Here is an 18,987-nt window from a genome sequence, read left to right on the forward strand (position 1 = left end):
ACCACCACTACAGCCCGTTCCAAGCACTTACCAAAAGTAAACGTAACCCCCAACCCCTCCTTCAAAATCGCCTGTCTTCTACCTGGTGAAGTTTCAACCCTGGGGAAAAGATTCTGAGTATTAGGGTGGCCCCCTTGACCTTTGGTGAACTCCCTCCAGCTTCTGACAATGCAGTAAAAGATCTCCAAATTTTGCCCAATAACCCCAAACCCTCGAAACCAGGCAGCTTCCTGGTAAGCTGTTCCCGCCCCAACTCCCTACCCGTCTTGCTGAAATTGTAGTCAAAGCACAGAAATGCTGGAGGGACTCGGTAGGTCTCAAACCGAAAGTAAAGATACATTACCGATGATCCGAGCTCTCCCCCCACCACCCCGAGTCCTTCCTCGAGGTATGTTAAAAGCAGCCAGGTGCCTGAATGAAGAGGATGGGGTAAAGGGAAGAATGGGAGGGGGTAGACCCACAGGCAACAGGTGTTCATTGGTTGTGATAAGCAGGCAAAACACAGAGAAGCTCAGCTGTGTCTTGCAGTGTCCGGAGGATATATTACTGGTGTTTCAGTGCTGAGACCTTTCTTCAAGGTGTGAGGGACTAAGGACAAGAATCTGAGTTAAAGGCTGAGGAATGAAGGGGGAAGAGCAGAATGCTAGTGATAATCCTGACCACTAGAGGGAGTCAGAGATGAGTTGTTGCAGCTTGGAGTAGATTCAAAGTGGATGCCTCCGCAAGGGTCTTGAGATCTGAAGCTAATATAGTTGTTATAAAAGAACCAAAGTTTCTTTATTACAATAAAAGAAACATCATACCGCCCACATTGTGCTGACCTATATCAACCTAGACAACAATAATTTTCTTTCCACTGACATCCCACTTTAAACAATCCCTCTGCCATCAGTGCTCTGTGATTAGTAAGGGACTGCTTAAAGCGGGATGTGAGTGGGAAGGGAAGGTTGAGAATTACTGCTCCACACCCCATTGTTACTGAAATATTTTGCTTGAGAAAGATTGTCTTGGCCCATTTGGAGTTCTGAAACCATGCACATAACTAGTCAATGACCAATCTTAAGCAACCCCTTACAGAGCACCGATAGCCAAGGGATTACTTAAAGTGGATGTGAGTGGAAAGAAAAAGGTTGAGAACCAGCCATTCTCAACCTTTTTTTTTCCGGCTGTGGCGCCCCACCCCCCCCCCCCACCCCACTTAGGGTTCTGCTCAAAGCTTATGGGGCCCCCTTTCCCCGTGAAGTAGTCAGACCTTTGGTTTCTTCTGTAATTCTCTACTACTCATCACATTTTAAAAAATTTCAGTTGTGGAAGGTGAAAAGAAAGCAAGGCTTTACTTAAATGTGCAGTGGCCACCATGGGATCTCCATTGAGATTGACTGATTGGACCTTCCCTCCCTCACAACCGTAACCCGCTATTTTTCTTGCATCCAGGTGCCTGTCTCAGAATCTCTTAAATGCCCCTGTTGTACACAGCTCCACCAGCATCCCTGGCAATGCATTTCAGGCCATTACTCTCTGTGTATTGTTATGAGTCCAGAGGATCCCAAAACCCAGCAGCAATAGATATGCACCAATACAAAGGGTAACTTAAACAAAGGTTGCTTTTAATTATCTTTGAACATGAAAAGAGAATCAAACTTTAACTTATCTCTATTGACTCACTTAACCCCCCTATCATTTTAAGCACATGTGTGTTTAGAACGTTTAGAAGAGTTCTTTGGTTCACAGTCCAATCTCACTGGTTGCAGACAATTCTTGGACTATGCACAGAAGTTAGCATTAATAAAGTTCACCAGGCTTTGGTGCTTAACAGGTAAATGGTTACCACTTAGGAGGTTGGTTCTGAGAGAGTTTTCTCGTTCCAAGACAGCCACTCTGGTGCCTTGCTGACAAAACTGGCCCTTTCAGGTTATCATCTCCAGATGATAACCTCTTTCTTTCAGGTCACCCCAGAGTTCCTTTCTGTTTCCCCTATTCCAAGGGAAACACCAGACAGCCAGTCCTCTCCTTTGACCAGGCCGTCTTCCAAAGCTTGCCCCTCTGGATGTCTGTATCCCTCCTCTCTCTCACTCCCTCCCACTCTGAGAGCAGAGCTGTTCTGCCTCTGCCGGCAAAGATCACCTGCTCTTCCAGACAGCAACCTGTTTTCCAGACAAAGATGCTGCTGCCTGTTGCTTCATTGTTACCTTTTGCAAATAACAGTCCATCATGAGTCTGTGGGCTCCCTGCAAAACTCTTGCAAAAATTCTGTTTTAAAACATTTCTGTGACCTGCTCAAACAAATTTTTCTCAATTTATCTCCCAAACACCTCTATATACTGTCACAATATCTTTTTAAAAAACATTCCCCAGACATCTTCCCTAAACTCCCCCCCCCCCCCACCTTACATTTATGTCCTCTGTATATTGTTTTTCTTGAAAGAAAAGGCAGTCCACCCTATCAAAACCTCTCATTATATTGGGGTGGGGGGAAGAAGACACGGTTGGCATAACGGTCATCCCAGCGATCGGGACCGGGCTTCAAATCACGTAGTGTCTGAAAGTTTGTCCGCTCTTCCCCCATGTCCACGTGGGTTTTCCCCCGGGGGGGGTGGGGGGGGCAGCATGGCTCAGCTTTCCTCCCACTCTTCGAAAAAAGTACCAGGAGTTGTATGTTGATGAGATGTCAATTGGGCAGCATGGACCAAAGCAGCCTGTCACTGCGCTGTCGGTCTAAATTAAAAAATTGAAATTTAAAATTTAGATCTCTATGAAGTCACCTCTCATCCATCTTTGCACCAAAGATTTCGCTGTCAACCCCATCGCATAAGGCACGTTCTCCAATCCAGGTATCATCTGGTAAATCTCTGCACCCTCTCCATAACCTGAACGTCCTTCCCGTAATGAGGCGACCAGAAGGGATTTCTATACTCCAGGTGTAATCTAATCAGAGCGATCTCTCAACTCTTGAACTCAATCCCCCTATTAATGAAGCCCATTAACCGACCTATCAACCTAGTACGGCAACCTTGAGAGATCTATGGGTTTGGACCCAAGGTCCCTCCATTCTTCCACACGGTTAAGAATCCTGCCATTAACCATGTGCTGTCAATTCTGGAAGGACATGGAGAGTAAATGGCAGGGGACCTCCAGTTGCTGGGGTAAATAAGGAAGATGCAGGAGCTGGGGAACAGGAGCAACAGGCAAATTTCTGGAGGAACTCAGCGGATCGGGGAAGCATCCGCAGAAGACGATTTGGCTGGAGCTCTTCATTCGGGGTACTGAGAATCAGCCATGTTCGAGGGAGTGGGGGGTGGGGTGTGAGCACAGGCTGGACGGTGACAGGTGAAGGCAAGTGGGGAGGGGTGGGGGAGTAGAAGAGAAAGGGGCTGAGGGGTGGGGGAGAGAGTGCTGAGAAAGGCACAGCCCGACTGGAGGGAGGGGGAGGATGGAACTAGAGGGTGACGGACTAGTTGAGGTGAGCGGGGAAGGGGGAAAGGAGCATGAGGGATGAAGGAAAGCAGAAATGAGGGGGGAGTGGATGAAAACTGTGGGATTGAACGGGTAGGGGGGAGGAAGTTCATGGAAATTAGAGGCCGATGTTGGTGTCATTTGGTTGGAGATTGCCAAGGTGATAGAATTTAAAAACACCAGTAGAGGTCCTCTCAACCCAACAGCGAACAGTACAGTACAGGCACACCGCATTGTAACTGGCCTAATAACCTATTCTAATGTTTGCCCCGAACTTCACGACTACATAACCCTACACCTTTTATCAGTTCAGTGTTCCTATCTAATAGCGGTTGGCATAGCCTTTACAGTGCCTGCGATCAGGACTGCGCTGTAAGTAGTTGGCACGTTCTCCCCATGTCCACATGGGCTTTTCCCGGGGGGAGGGCTCCAGTTTCCTCCCACCTTTTGAAACATATTGGGGATTTTTTTTTAAGACATGCAGCACGGTTACAGTAACATTTCAGTCCATGGGCCCATGCCACCCAATTTACACCCCATTAACCTCCACTACCCCACCCCCCAGTACAGTTCGAGGATTTTGGGTTGTAGTTCAATTGGGCGGCATGGGCTCAGGGGGCCAAAATGGCCTGTTTACCATGCTGTCTTTCTGTCTATGTTTAAAAATCTAAATGAGGTAAGCCACAAAAGTCTGCAGACCCCTTTATTACTGTAATCTAAACTGAACAACCTCCTCTTGGGCACAGTCTCTTAAAAGATCCTGCTGTCCTTGCCTCCCCTACCATTGCTGGCAGCACATTCCATGCACCTGCCACTCTTTGTATGAAGAACTTATCTCTGCCTCCCCCCCCCCTTAAAGCTATGCCCCCCCTCGTGTTAACCATTTCAGCCCCGGGGGAAAAAGCCTCTGGCCGTCCCCATGATCAATGTCTCTCAGGTGACCCTCTCATCCTCCATAAAGAAAAGATTGCTCTTCAATCCAGGGAGTGTCCTTGTGAATCTCTTCTGCATTCTCTCTTTAGCCTCCACATCCTTCCAGTCGTGAGGTGACCCGAACTGATCACAATATTCCAACTGGGGTCTCACCGAGGCCTTGCGTGGCTGCAACATTGCCTCACAGCTCTTGAACTCGATCCCATGGTTCATGAAGGCCAACACACCAAAGGGCTTCTCAACAACATGGTCATCCTGTGCTGCTGCTTTTGAGTGTCCCGTGGTCCCTGACCCCAAGATCTCTCCATTCTGCAACACTTCTCAGGCTCCTTATCAGAATCAGGATTTATTGTCATGAACAAGTCATGAAATTCGGTGTTTTGCGGCAACGCCACAGTCCAAACATTCATATTATAACCATCTTACAATACTATTAAAATAATAGTGCACGAAAAGTCAGGCAGTGTCATTCATCATTCGGGAATCTGATGGCAGCGGGGAAGAAGCTGCCCTTGTGCTCATCTTCAGGCTCCTGGACCTTCCCCACCCCGCCCACCAATGGTAGCAAAGTTAAGAGGGCACAGCCTGGATGGTCTTTGAGGATAGAGGCTGCTTTTGTTAAGACCCCGCCTCGTGTCAATGTTCTCGACGGAGTGGGGTCTGGTTCCTGTGCAGAGTTAACAGCCCTCTGGGGTTTATTTTCGTCCCGAGAGTTGGCACCTCCGTCCCAGTCCGTCTGTGTTACCATCTGCAGACACCCAAGACATTGAGTACAAGAGTTGGGATGCCATGTTGCAGCTGCATATACGTTGGTTAGGTGCGATTAAGTAAGAAAAATAAACTTCTCTCCCCCAACAGCCCCCACCCCCCACCCCACCACCAGTGGTCTGCCTACCTAATCATCTCTCAGACAAAACATTACAGCCCTTCTCGTCTGTGCTGAACTATTTTTCTGCCTATTAATCTCTTCATGTGCATTACTTTTGATCTCTGACTCCAGGCCTTTCAGTAATTCAGGAAGCGTTGAAGAATCAGAATTTATTTTCGTGAATGCGTGTCACGAAACCCGTTGTTTTGCAAAGTGGAAAAATTGCTACAAATTAAGTTTTTTTAAATTAGTGCCAAAGGAAAGGGAGGTTGTGCCTGGGGTTCGCTGTCTGTCCAGAGAGCTGGCGGAGGAGGGAAAGAAGCTGTTTCTGTACCGCTGGTTGCTCATCTTCAGGCTCCTGGACCTCCTTCCCGATGGTAGCCGTGACCCTTCTCAGACCGCTACCTCATGAGTAGGGCCACGGCCCCGGTGAGATTTCCCCAGACTGCCCTCTCTCTCCCAGTGACGTGAAGAGCAGGGGAAGCCTCGTGGCGTAGGGGCTTGCGTGCGGTGGACGTCTTCAGCTACTGTAATCCCTCACGCAGTTGGATTTCCCACAGCGGCTCCAGATGTGTGAGGGATTATGGGAAATGAAGTCGGCCATGCCTCCCATATCTTGTCGCCATCGCAGGGAGGGTGGATAGGGGAGGGGTGAACTTGAATAATTGGGCAGGATGCCCAACCCAAAAAAATTTCCAGGGAGGGCAAATTCACGGCAATTTGGGCCATGGTGCGAAAGGCCTGGGAGGTCCCAAGTTCCTGGGAATTTCACCGGGACAAAGGGGTCACCGCTTGGCCGGTGATGTGGATAGATGCCCCCTCCTGGAGATGCCCCCTCCTGGAGATGCCCCCTCCTGGAGATGCCCCCTCCTGGAGATGCCCCCTCCTGGAGATGCCCCCTCCTGGAGATGCCCCCTCCTGGAGATGCCCCCTCCTGGAGATGCCCCCTCCTGGAGATGCCCCCTCCTGGAGATGCCCCCTCCTGGAGATGCCCCCTCCTGGAGATGCCCCCTCCTGGAGATGCCCCCTCCTGGAGATGCCCCCTCCTGGAGATGCCCCCTCCTGGAGATGCCCCCTCCTGGAGATGCCCCCTCCTGGAGATGCCCCCTCCTGGAGATGCCCCCTCCTGGAGATGCCCCCTCCTGGAGATGCCCCCTCCTGGAGATGCCCCCTCCTGGAGATGCCCCCTCCTGGAGATGCCCCCTCCTGGAGATGCCCCCTCCTGGAGATGCCCCCTCCTGGAGATGCCCCCTCCTGGAGATGCCCCCTCCTGGAGATGCCCCCTCCTGGAGATGCCCCCTCCTGGAGATGCCCCCTCCTGGAGATGCCCCCTCCTGGAGATGCCCCCTCCTGGAGATGCCCCCTCCTGGAGATGCCCCCTCCTGGAGATGCCCCCTCCTGGAGATGCCCCCTCCTGGAGATGCCCCCTCCTGGAGATGCCCCCTCCTGGAGATGCCCCCTCCTGGAGATGCCCCCTCCTGGAGATGCCCCCTCCTGGAGATGCCCCCTCCTGGAGATGCCCCCTCCTGGAGATGCCCCCTCCTGGAGATGCCCCCTCCTGGAGATGCCCCCTCCTGGAGATGCCCCCTCCTGGAGATGCCCCCTCCTGGAGATGCCCCCTCCTGGAGATGCCCCCTCCTGGAGATGCCCCCTCCTGGAGATGCCCCCTCCTGGAGATGCCCCCTCCTGGAGATGCCCCCTCCTGGAGATGCCCCCTCCTGGAGATGCCCCCTCCTGGAGATGCCCCCTCCTGGAGATGCCCCCTCCTGGAGATGCCCCCTCCTGGAGATGCCCCCTCCTGGAGATGCCCCCTCCTGGAGATGCCCCCTCCTGGAGATGCCCCCTCCTGGAGATGCCCCCTCCTGGAGATGCCCCCTCCTGGAGATGCCCCCTCCTGGAGATGCCCCCTCCTGGAGATGCCCCCTCCTGGAGATGCCCCCTCCTGGAGATGCCCCCTCCTGGAGATGCCCCCTCCTGGAGATGCCCCCTCCTGGAGATGCCCCCTCCTGGAGATGCCCCCTCCTGGAGATGCCCCCTCCTGGAGATGCCCCCTCCTGGAGATGCCCCCCTCCTGGAGATGCCCCCCTCCTGGAGATGCCCCCCTCCTGGAGATGCCCCCCTCCTGGAGATGCCCCCCTCCTGGAGATGCCCCCCTCCTGGAGATGCCCCCCTCCTGGAGATGCCCCCCTCCTGGAGATGCCCCCCTCCTGGAGATGCCCCCCTCCTGGAGATGCCCCCCTCCTGGAGATGCCCCCCTCCTGGAGATGCCCCCCTCCTGTTGTCGCCCTTGATGGAGCCTCTTCCTGTCCAGACTCCATTCCAGATAGCGATGCCGCTGGGCAGAATGCTCTCCACAGTAGTTTTTGGTGGGGTGGGGTGGTGAGCCATCATGATTGCATCGACTGTATTGCTCTCCACTGGCGTAACTGGGGGGGGTTTCAGACCGCACCGGGTGACATCATCAGTCTTTTTTTATTATTTTATTTAAATTTTTAAATCACATAACATTAATTATAATATATTGATACGAACATCACATGATTAAATAAACCCACCACCCCAACCTCCCTCAACCACCCCACTAACACCTTCCCTCCTTCCCTACCCACTGACAAGGAAAGGAAGAGGGAGATCATCAATAAAATCAATCGTAATCAACCTTTTAGCTGAGGAAGCAGAGATATCCACTGGTGCAGACCAAGAGATCAAATTTTAACACCAAGAATTTTCAAATCGGGGCTCCACACTTTAACAAAGTAAAAAATATTTATCTCTCAAATTATACGTCATCTTTTCTAAAGGAATAGAAGATTTCATTTCAATATGTCATATTTTTATACTTAAAACCAAATCAGATTTCCATGTAATAGCTAAACATTTTTAAGAAACAGCCAAAGCCCAATGTAAAAATTCAATTTGATGCCTAGTCAATCTCAACCCTAAGGCAATCGATTTAATATTCCCTGATAAAAAATAACAATGGATCAAATGGTAAATTCACTTTTAATACTTTGTCATAGTATATAGATATGTTTTTGGGAAAGGTTTGTTAGAGTAGGTCACATACAAACACTTTAAAACAGATCTTATTTGAAATACTGGAGCTCTGCTAATGCTAGACATATTGGGGCCTCACAGCTTTTGCAAGAGCTTGAGAGAGTGATCAAGAGACTTCACTAATGGGTTGTTGTTTGCAAAAGGCAACAGATGAAAGAGCATGCCGGAGTCGCTGCTGTCTAGAAGAGAACTTGCTGTTCTGAGAGGGTCATGTGGTTTTGCAAGCAAGAGTCGGAGAGGGAGAGGGAGAGAGAGAGAGAGAGAGAGAGAGAGAGAGAGATGTCACTTGTACAGTATTATAGCCAGCAGAAGTAGCTGGACTGGAACAGGACAAACTGGCAGGCTTTTGGAAAACCCCATTTTGGAAGACAGCCTGCTCAAAGCCCTTGTGGTTCATGTAAGAGGAGAGGACTGGCTGTCTAATGTTTAACTTCAAAATAAGAGAAACAAAAAGGAACTCAATGGTGACCTGAAAGAAAGAGGTTATCATCCAGAGAACCTTGAGGGGGAAAGTTTCTTCGGCAAGACACTGAAGTGGCTGATTGAAAAGGAATCAGTTGTGGGCATCCAACGTACAACAAATCTCTCTCTGAAAACCGACAAGAACCTTCCTGAGCAGTAACCATTTATCTTTCAAGCACCAAAGCCTGGTGAACTTTATACATGTTAAATTCTGTGGACAGTATAAGAATTGCCTGCAACCAGTGAACCTGGAGGAGTGAGAAGTGAGATTGGACTGAGAACCAAAGAACTTTTCTTAACTTAACACACATTACATATACGTGCGCTTAGAATAAGAAGGGAGTTAAGTTAGGTTAAGTAAGTCAATAGAGATAAGTTAAAATTTGATTCTATTTTCATGTTTAAAGATAATTAAAAGCAACTTTTGTTTTAGTAACCCTTTGTCGTGGTGCATATCTATTGCTGCTGGGTTTGGGGGTCCTGGGCTCGTAACAATACCTGTTCTAAAAACAATTTAATTTGTAAACAACAAATTTTAACCTAAGAACAAGTCCAAGTCGAATGAAAAAAAAGTATTTATTTCCTGACCACACCTAAAACACAAATCTGAAGAACTAAGATTTTTTTTAAATTATATTGTACATTTATAACCTGAGTCATACTGTCTTCACACAAGTTCCTCCAAACACTTTCATCGATCTTTCTATTCAAATCCAATTCCAACTGTCTTTCTTTTTCAATCTTTTATTAATCATATGTTGGGTAAACAAAACATGAGAATAGGAGAACAGTATCAAAAAGGGGAAAAATATAATTGTCTGACAACATATTGCATGAGGACCACACCTCAAACTGAAATCTTCAAAAGAAGAATAATTTTGAAATAAAAAGACTGGGCAGCCTATCCTGAGAATTTATTAATAAAAATTAATCGTCTGGTCCTCACCAACCAAGAAAAAAGAAATAAAATAAACTGTAGTGCGGAAGGGAAAATATTTATACTTACTATGTCATGTGGAATTCATTTATACAAGGTCGCCAAGTCTCTTCAAATTTAACAGATGTATCGAGAGGACGACTGCTTTCTCTGGACCTCAACATGACACCATTTGAGAGAGCCACTGAGTTAAATTGACTGTCTATGAAATTTCTGTGCAGTGCTTCAGCAGAAATTTTTTTTAATAAAAATATCCCTGTCGTTGGTTCTAACAACAAAAGACTTATTTGTAAGCCAGGCTTCCATGTACCGATAGGCCTACGAAGCTAAAACTCGATGCTCATTTACTTTTTGAACCTTCTAACAGGACCCAGGTCAGAGCTGTTGTTATTGCCCAACGAGGACATTTCGAATCACCTGGTTTCATCTGCCCGCAAAAAAAAAGCAAGCGCTGTTGTTTTTGTTGCTGTTGGGGTTTTAAAGTCGCTGTCCGTATGATATTGGAATTTAAATTTTTCTAGTTGTTTATCTCACGACTTTTGCCGTTAGATTCAGTGATCTATGGGAATTATGATTTACGGGTAACATTAGTACCAAAAACATCACTAAGGATTCTGTCTGATCTGGTATGGAGGAGGTCCGTGGGTGGGTGGGTGACACCAACCCTGGTGATGCCTCTCTCATATTCCCTCTCTCTCTCCCCCCCATTTCACTGACATCACTGAGATCCTCCAGCTCCACTTTGCTGGCTCAGGATTTCAGCTTCTGCAGTTTTGTGTCAACAAAACCCTTCCGGTTCCTGACCCCTCTGGTCTCCAACCTCCCCAATCCCCAAGGTCCTCGACCCCCCTCCCCCCACTGGTCCCTGATCCATTGATCCCTTTTCCCTGAACCCAGCCCCCCCCCAGACCCCATTCCCCCGGTTCCTCTCTGCCCTTGTTCTCGACCACCCCAACCCCACCCCCCCGTCCCCAATCCCCTATCCCAGGTATGCCCCACTGCTCTGGTCCTGGAACCCCCTGGTCCTCGACCACACCCCACCCCCATGGACCCTAATACCCCCCCCCCACTGCTCTGGTCCTGACCACCCTGGTTCCCAACAAACAGTCCTGTTTTCGTGCTAAACCAAAGCCATCTGCAAATTGGAGGAACAACCCAATATTCCAACCAGACGGCATTAACATCGACTTCTCCATGTTCCATTAATTCCATGTTCCACACCCCCCAATCTCTCTCTTTCCCTTCCCCTCCAGCTCCCCATCCTCTTCCCTCTCCATTCAGAGAGCTAGCCCCTTGCCCCATCACTTTTCAACAGTTTTCTCACCACACCTGTTGGTCCCGCTTTACCCCTAATGTATCCTGCATGACCTCCTGAGTTTCTCCAGCAGGTTAATGCATTGCTCTGCTGTTTAGCGTTTAGAGATAGGGTGGGGTAACCGAGCCCTCTCCTCTCTCCAGACCACGATGCCCGTCAACCCCAGCCGCCGGCTGCTGGACTGGTGCAGGGAGGTCACCCAGAACTACCCTCGGCTAAAGATCACCAACTTCACCACATCCTGGAGGAACGGTCTGGCTTTCTGCGCCATCCTGCACCACTTCCACCCAAAACTTGTGTGAGTACGACTGCTTTGCCCTGGAGCTGAAACCCCCCCCCCCCCCCCGGTCCCATGCTGGATCCAACACAACCACTCCCAGTCTCAGCTCCACACTGGGGCCAACGTCACTCCCCCTCCCCAGTCCCAGCTCCATACTGGGTCCTACATCACTCCCTTCCCAGTCTCAGCTCTGCATTGGAGTCTCCCCCACTCCCATCCCAGCTCTGCACTGGGGCCAACACCACAACTCCCAGTCTCAGCTCCACAATGGAGCCAACACAACCTTCTCTTCCCCAGTCCTAGCTCTGCACTGGAGCCAACATCCTTCCCCAGTCCAAACTTCACACTGGGGGCCAAAACCCCAGCACCCAATCCCAGATCTACACTAAGACCAACACCTCTCCACCCAGTCCCAGTTCCACACTGGGGTCAACACCAGCCCCCACCGCAACCCCCAGGTTTCGCAACAAGCTGGCTCCCGCCGAGAATCCGCCACTACCCTGGCCCTCTTGGAGCCTCCGATCCCAACTCCACCCCAGCTTTGTCCTAACCTCTCCACCCTTCCCGGCCCCACCCTGGAGCCCTCTACTCCTCACCTCTGCCCTGAAACCCCAAATCCCAGCTCCGCCCTGGGCCCTCCTCTCCCCAGCTCCACTCTGGGGTACTCTGCCCTTCTCAGCTCTGCCCTGGGCAACCCCCCGGGGTCCCAGCTCCCCACTGAGCACCCCAAAGGGTTCTGGCTCCACTCCAGGGCTCCCGCGGGGATCCAGATTGGTCCTGGGCCAGTGTATCGCACAACCAATCCCAAATCGCTCCCCCATGGCTCTACGTCCCCTCTTCTCTTCCCACAGGGATTACTCCTCGCTGGACCCGGTGGACATAAAAGCCAACAACAGGAAGGTGAGCTGCTGCAGTTATGGGGAGTATTGGGTGTGTAGCGGTGAGACGCAGAAGGTGAATGCTGGGGCCGAGAGAGAGCCACTCTAATGGAGAAAGCAAGTGGGCCCCACCAGAGCACTTCTTCCCATCATCCCCCACCACCATTGCCAGTTGGGAAATGAAACAGGTCCTGCCTGCTTAAGGTTAATAATCTGCAAACTCTTGTTGAAATTAGTTGCACAGAAGGCCCTTCAGCCCACAGGGTCAGTGCTGGCCTCCAACTGGACATTTACAATGATCATTCTTCCACTGAAAACCCCCTCCCCCACACACACTGAGACACAACCGACAGCAGTTGACCTGCTGGTCTTGCAGAAATCCGAGCGACCTGGGCAGGGGGAAAGAATCCATGCAGTCGCAGGGAGGATGTGCTAGACGCCTCACACACACAAGCAGAAGTCAGAAGTCAGGAGCGAGCCCCCCCCCCCACCCCCCCGGGAGGCACGGGGCCGTACCCGTCACACCGCCCTTCTGCTCTCCATGCAATCTGCATACGTTTAACCCAGAGATTAAGCAGCCCGCTTCCAGGAGGTAGGTCTGCGTGATGGAGCCAGCTTATGGTGGGGGATTGTGGGATTGTTGATTGCCCCCGACCGAGGACGATGCCAGGACTGGTAGACTTGAGTTGGGAGGAGAGCCCGGATAGGTTGGGACTTTTCTTCCTGCAGGAGGAGGAGGAGGAGGCCGAGGGAAAACAGACCATAGAGGTTTATAAAACCTGTGCCAACCTGTCACGGTTAGCACAACACTGTTGTGGCACCAGCACCTGGGTTCAAATCCCGGCGCTGACTGTAAGGAGTTTGCACCTTGTCCTTGTGACTGCTCCGCTTTCCTCCCACCATTCCAAACATACCTTAGGATGTAGGTTAATTGGGTGGCATGGGCCTGTGGGCTGAGAGTGAGCCATTCTAATGGAGAAAGCAAGTGGACCCCACCAGAGCCCTCCTTCCCATCATCCCCCGGGAATGCCCCACCCCCACATTGCCAGTTGGGAAACGAAACAGGTCCTGCCCACATAAAGGGAATAACCCGCACGGCCAAGGTAAACCGTCGTTGGCCTTTTCCCTCAGCGCAGGGCAACCTAAAACTGGAGGGTGCAGGTTTAAGATGAGAGGGGCAAGGTTGAAAACAGACCTGAGAGGCCCACTCTTCCACACAGCGGATGGCCAGAGTGTGGAACGAGCTGCCAGAGGAGGTGCTGGGGGGAAATGTTTACAAGATATTTAGACAGGTAGGTAGATAGGGTTTAAAGCAGCAGTGGCCAAACCTTTTTGGTTGTGGGCCACATGTAGAAAGCGGTTCTCAACTGGTTTCTTTCCACTCACATCCCACTTTAAGTAATCCCTATGCTGTAGGTGCTCTGTGATTAGTAAGGGGTTGCTTAAGGTGTGACGTGAGTGGGAAGGGAAAGTTGACAATCGCTGTTTTAATCGTCCCTCATGGACTCCTATGCACAGGTTCAGAGCTCCAAAGGAAATGGGCCAATGACAATTTTTCTCAAGCCAAATATTTCAGTAACAATTGGGTGCAGAGCAGTGATTCTCAACTTTTTCACTCATATCCCACCTTAAGCAGCCCCTTACTGATCATGGACCACCGATGACAGAGGGGTTACTTAAAGTGGGACGTGAGAGAGAAGGAAAAGGTTGAGAACCACTGATCTGAGTCACGGGCCAAACAATATGAAGCCCGGCAGTTTTTAACCAGAAAATTGTGTTTTTTAGCCCAGAAAACCCAGTGCGAATTCATTTTCTATCGAAATAACTTCAGAACAGTTTAACTGTTGACATTCTAGTCGACTACACTATAGGCATTTCTGTATCTGCTGCTCGAAGAGTTAATTCAAAATCAGAATTTATCGTCACGGACAAGGCATGAAATTTGGTGTTTTGCAGCCACATCATAGTGCAAACGTTCATATTATGACCGTCTTCCGGCAATTACTATTAAAAAAATAAGTGTTCGAAAGTCAAGTAATAAAACAGTGCATGAAATTTCTTTTTGCCTGCTGCAAGGTGGACAGATTCTCCTCTGGCAGGAATTGCCTAAGCGCCTCTGACAGTCAAAGAGAAGCAAAGAGAGTTCCCCCCAACGAGTCACCGAGTGCCCGTAGATACTCCTCCAGCCCCCCGCAGCCACAGAGAGTCCAGATCCAAACCATCGGTGACCTGAATTCCAGATCCAAACCTCCCACACGGTCAGGAACCCTTCAGCACCCTCGGCACCTCCTCACATCCTGGTTCCGATACCTGGTGCCCTCCGGCCAGTTTGAGCCATTCTCCAGCCACCCGCAGCCTGGCGTGTCTCTCGGCAGCAGCCTCCACCATCCCCCCCCCCCCCCCAAACACAGGTTGCCTCCTCCACTTCTCCCTCTCAGATGGGTTGGGGGGGGGGGGTTGGTCTTCCTATCCTCTGGCCCGCTCCGCTCACCAGAGTCTGCAGCCTCCTCGTGGCTGCTTCCGATTAATAGCGAGTAAAAGTCTCCTCTCTCTTTCCCTCTTCCCTCCCATTCTCCTTCTACCCCATCACCCTCCCTCCCCATCCCCCATCCGTCCCCTTTCCCTTCCTTTCCCCCCTCCCCATCCTCCCTGTCCCTCTGTCTCTGTCCTACTCCCCCTACCCCCTCCTCTGTTCCCCCCTCCACCTCCCCCTCCTCTGGTTCCCCCATCCCCTCCTCCTCTGTTCCCTCCTCTGGTTCCCCTCCCCTCCTGTTCCCTTCGCCCTCCCCTGTTCCCTCTCCCCTTCCTTCTCCTCTCCCCTATTCCCCTTCCTTCTCCTCTCCTCTATTCCCCTCCCCCTCCTCTGTTCCCTTCCTCCCCTGTTCCCCATTCCCCTTCCTCCTCCATTCCCCCTCCTGTTTCTCCTACCCCTCCCTATCCCCCTTCCCCCTCCTCTGTTCCCCACCCTTTCCCCCACCCCTCCCCCTCCCACCAGGCCTTTGACGCCTTTGCCAGCCTGGGCATCTCACGGCTGCTGGAGCCCCAGGACATGGTACTGCTGGCCATCCCGGACAAGCTCAGTGTGATGACCTACCTGTGCCAGATCCGGGCTCACTTCACGGGCCAGGAGCTGGACGTGGTGCAGATCGAGGAGAATAGCAGCCACAGCACGTACAAGGTGGGCCGCTTTGACTCCGACCCGAACTGCTCGCTCGATCCCATCCAGTTCTACTCGGAGAAGAAGCAGTCAGCGCCCGCGTTCCCGCAGCCACCCGCCAGGCCCAAGCGGGAGGTCCAGAGGAGGGGCAGCAAGAGCCCAGGCCCCGCCATGGCGGGCCCGCAGCCTGGTGAGTGCACGGGTCAAGCGGACATGCCGGTGGCCAAAACGAGGAGGAGAGCCCAGGAGGCGGGCGGCGCGGAAGGACCGGCCAAGGGCGCAGGGCAGCATGGGAAGCAGTTCGCCGTAGTGCCCGACGGGAAGGTGGCGGAGACCTTCGCGGAGGCAGACGTGCTGGAGGAGCATGGGAAGCAGGTCGCTGGAGTTGTGAATTTACCTGCAGCAAAGGAGCATGGGAAGCAGATCGAAAAACTTGTGGCAGTTCCTGCAGCGAAGGAGCAAGGGAAGAAGGTCGCTGGAGTTGTGAATTTACCTGCAGCAAAGGAGCTTGGGAAACAGATCGAAAAACTTGTGGCAGTTCCTGCAGCGAAGGAGCAAGGGAAGAAGGTCCCAGGAGTCGCGGAGGTAGCTGTAGCGAAGGCGCATGGGAAGCAGGTCGCAGAAGTTGCGAATTTACCTTCAGCGGGGGAGCATGGGAGGCAGGTCGCAGAAGGCATTGCAGCAAAGGATCATGGGAAGCATGTCGAAAAACTTGTAGAAGTGCCTACAGTGAAGAAGCATGGGAAGAAGGTCTCAGGAGTCAAGGAGATACCTGCAGCGAAGGAGCACGGGAAACAGGTCGAAAAAGTTGTGGAGGTACCTGCAGCAAAGGATCATGGGAAATCGGTCTCAGGACTGGTGGAGGTACCTGCAGCCAAGGGTCATGGGAAGAAGGTCTCGGGAGTCACCGGGTTATCTGCAGCGAAGGATCATGGGAAGCAGGTTTCAGGAATGGTGGAGGTACCTGCAGCCAAGGAGCATGGGAAGAAGGTCGCCAGTACAGCGACCCCTGCGCCAAAGGTGATGGGAAAGCAGGTGGAGGAGGGTTCCGCGGCGGAGAAAGTTAACGGAGTTCCTCCCAGCGCAGAGACTTCCCCGGGGAATCCCATTACATCGTGCCCAATGGATAGGCCGAATGCACTGACGCCGGCTCCGGTAGAGTCGGTATGTCGGTACCTCAGGGAGACCGCAGAGGTTGATGGGAAGAAGGTCGCCACGGCGCCTGGCGTGGAGGAGCATGGGAAGCGGGTCACGACGGAGGATGGTGGCGGCCCGGGAGTGGAGGGGCAGAAGCCTCAGAGTTCTCCGGGGCCGGGACTCACGGAGGTTGCCAGCAGGCCTGATAGGCCGCAGCGCTCACTGTCCACAGAGAGCCGCTCCCCAAGCAGGTCCAGCCGGTCGGGCTTCTCGCACCTGAGGGACGCCGACCTGGTGAGGAAGAAGCGATCGCGGAAGCGCAGCAGCTCGGTGGAGGAGCCCGAGAGCAGCCAAGCCCAGGTCGAATGGGCGGCCTCAAAAGCCGAGGTAACCCGGGCTTGAGAGGGGAGAGAGAGAGCGAGCAGGGAGGAAAGGGGGCTCTGAAGGTAGAGAGGGGAAAGTGGGCCCTCGAGTGGGTAGGGAAGGGAGAGTGTGTTCTGGAGAGAGTAGGGAATGGAAAGGGTTCTCTGGAGGGGGTAGAGGGTTCTGGAGGGGGTAGAGGGTTCTGGAGGGGGTAGAGGGTTCTGGAGGGGGTAGAGGGTTCTGGAGGGGGTAGAGGGTTCTGGAGGGGGTAGAGGGTTCTGGAGGGGGTAGAGGGTTCTGGAGGGGGTAGAGGGTTCTGGAGGGGGTAGAGGGTTCTGGAGGGGGTAGAGGGTTCTGGAGGGGGTAGAGGGTTCTGGAGGGGGTAGAGGGTTCTGGAGGGGGTAGAGGGTTCTGGAGGGGGTAGAGGGTTCTGGAGGGGGTAGAGGGTTCTGGAGGGGGTAGAGGGTTCTGGAGGGGGTAGAGGGTTCTGGAGGGGGTAGAGGGTTCTGGAGGGGGTAGAGGGTTCTGGAGGGGGTAGAGGGTTCTGGAGGGGGTAGAGGGTTCTGGAGGGGGTAGAGGGTTCTGGAGGGGTTAGAGAGTGTAGAGAGGGGAGGGGGGCTCTGGAGGGAATAGGGAAGGGAGTATGGGCTCTGAAGGGGTTAGGGAGGGGAGAGTGGGCCCTGGAGGGAGCAGGGGGCTCTGGAGGGGGTAGGGAGGGGAGAGTGGGCCCTGGAGGGGTAAGGGAGGGGAGAGTGGGCCCTGGAGGGGTGAGGAGGGGAGAGTGGGCTCTGGAGGGGTTAGGGAGGGGAGCGTGGGTTCTGGAGGGGTTAGGAAGGGGAGAGTGGGACCCTGGAGGGGTTAGGGAGGGGAGAGTGGGCCCTGGAGGGGTTAGGGAGGGGAGCGTGGGTTCTGGAGGTGTTAGGGAGGGGAGAGTGGACCCTGGAGGGGTTAGGGAGGAGAGAGTGGGCCCTGGAGGGGTTAGGGAGGGGAGCGTGGGTTCTGGAGGGGTTAGGGAGGGGAGCGTGGGTTCTGGAGGGGTTAGGGAGGGGAGCGTGGGCCCTGGAGGGGTTAGGGAGGGGAGAGTGGGCCCTGGAGGGATTAGGGAGGGGATCGTGTGCCCTGAGGGGTTAGGGAGGGAGCGTGGGCCCTGGAGGGGTTAGGGAGGGGAGCGTGGGCCCTGGAGGGGTTAGGGAGGGGAGGGTGGGCCCTGGAGGGGTTAGGGAGGGCCCTGGAGGGGTTAGGAGGGGAGGTGGGCCCTGGAGGGGTTAGGGAGGGGAGAGTGGGCCCTGGAGGTTCTCTGGAGGGGGTAGAGAGGGGAGAGTGGGTTCTGGAGGTTGAGGGAAGAGAGAATGAGTCCTGGAGGGGGTAGAGGGTTCTGGAGGGGGGGGAGAGGGGGCTCTGGAGGGAATAGGGAAGGGAGTATGGTCTCTGAACGGGTTAGGGAGGGGAGAGTGGGCCCTGGAGCGAGCAGGGGGTTCTGGAGGGGGTAGGGAGGGGAGAGTGGGCTCTGGAGGGGTTAGGCAGGGGAGCGTGGGTTCTGGAGGGGTTAGGGAGGGAGTGTGGGTTCTGGAGGGGTTAGGGAGGGGAGAGTGGGCCCTGGAGGGGTTAGGGAGGGGAGAGTGGGCCCTGGATGGGTTAGGGAGGGGAAGGGTTAGGGAGGGGAGGGGTTAGGGAGGGCCCTGGAGGGGTTCGGGAGGGCCCTGGAGGGGTTCGGGAGGGCCCTGGAGGGGTTCGGGAGGGCCCTGGAGGGGTTCGGGAGGGCCCTGGAGGGGTTCGGGAGGGCCCTGGAGGGGTTCGGGAGGGCCCTGGAGGGGTTCGGGAGGGCCCTGGAGGGGTTGTGAGCGACCTGGAGGGGTTGGGGGGGCCCTGGAGGGGGTAGGGGGGCCCTGGAGGGGGTAGGGGGGGCCCTGGAGGGGGTAGGGGGGGCCCTGGAGGGGGTAGGGGGGGCCCTGGAGGGGGTAGGGGGGGCCCTGGAGGGGGTAGGGGGGCCCTGGAGGGGGTAGGGGGGGCCCTGGAGGGGGTAGGGGGGGCCTGGAGGGGGTAGGGGGGGCCCTGGAGGGGGTAGGGAGGGCCCTGGAGGGGTAGGGGGGGCCCTGGAGGGGGTAGGGGGGGCCCTGGAGGGGGTAGGGGGGGGCCCTGGAGGGGGG

The 18,987-nt window shown here is 53.7% G+C and overlaps 1 protein-coding gene and 1 long non-coding RNA gene across 2 annotated transcripts in view; one reads left to right on the forward strand and one right to left on the reverse strand.

Annotated features, from left to right (window-relative positions):
* LOC138740774 (EH domain-binding protein 1-like) overlaps window positions 1-18,987 on the forward strand; it is a 381,602-nt gene that overhangs the window by 338,456 nt on the left and 24,159 nt on the right. Inside the window, exons 10-12 of the mRNA XM_069893852.1 lie at window positions 11,169-11,323; window positions 12,157-12,205; window positions 15,179-16,864. Coding sequence (XP_069749953.1) covers window positions 11,169-11,323; window positions 12,157-12,205; window positions 15,179-16,864 — 1,890 coding nt within the window. The remainder of the gene's footprint in view (window positions 1-11,168; window positions 11,324-12,156; window positions 12,206-15,178; window positions 16,865-18,987) is intronic.
* LOC138740775 (uncharacterized) lies at window positions 1,587-15,746 on the reverse strand. Its single transcript, XR_011343161.1, has 2 exons — window positions 15,278-15,746; window positions 1,587-2,715 (listed from the first exon to the last, which is right to left on the reverse strand). It is a non-coding gene; the product is annotated as an uncharacterized lncRNA (long non-coding RNA).

The sequence above is a fragment of the Narcine bancroftii genome, chromosome 8 (assembly GCF_036971445.1).
Source record: "Narcine bancroftii isolate sNarBan1 chromosome 8, sNarBan1.hap1, whole genome shotgun sequence".
Lineage (NCBI taxonomy): Eukaryota > Metazoa > Chordata > Chondrichthyes > Torpediniformes > Narcinidae > Narcine > Narcine bancroftii.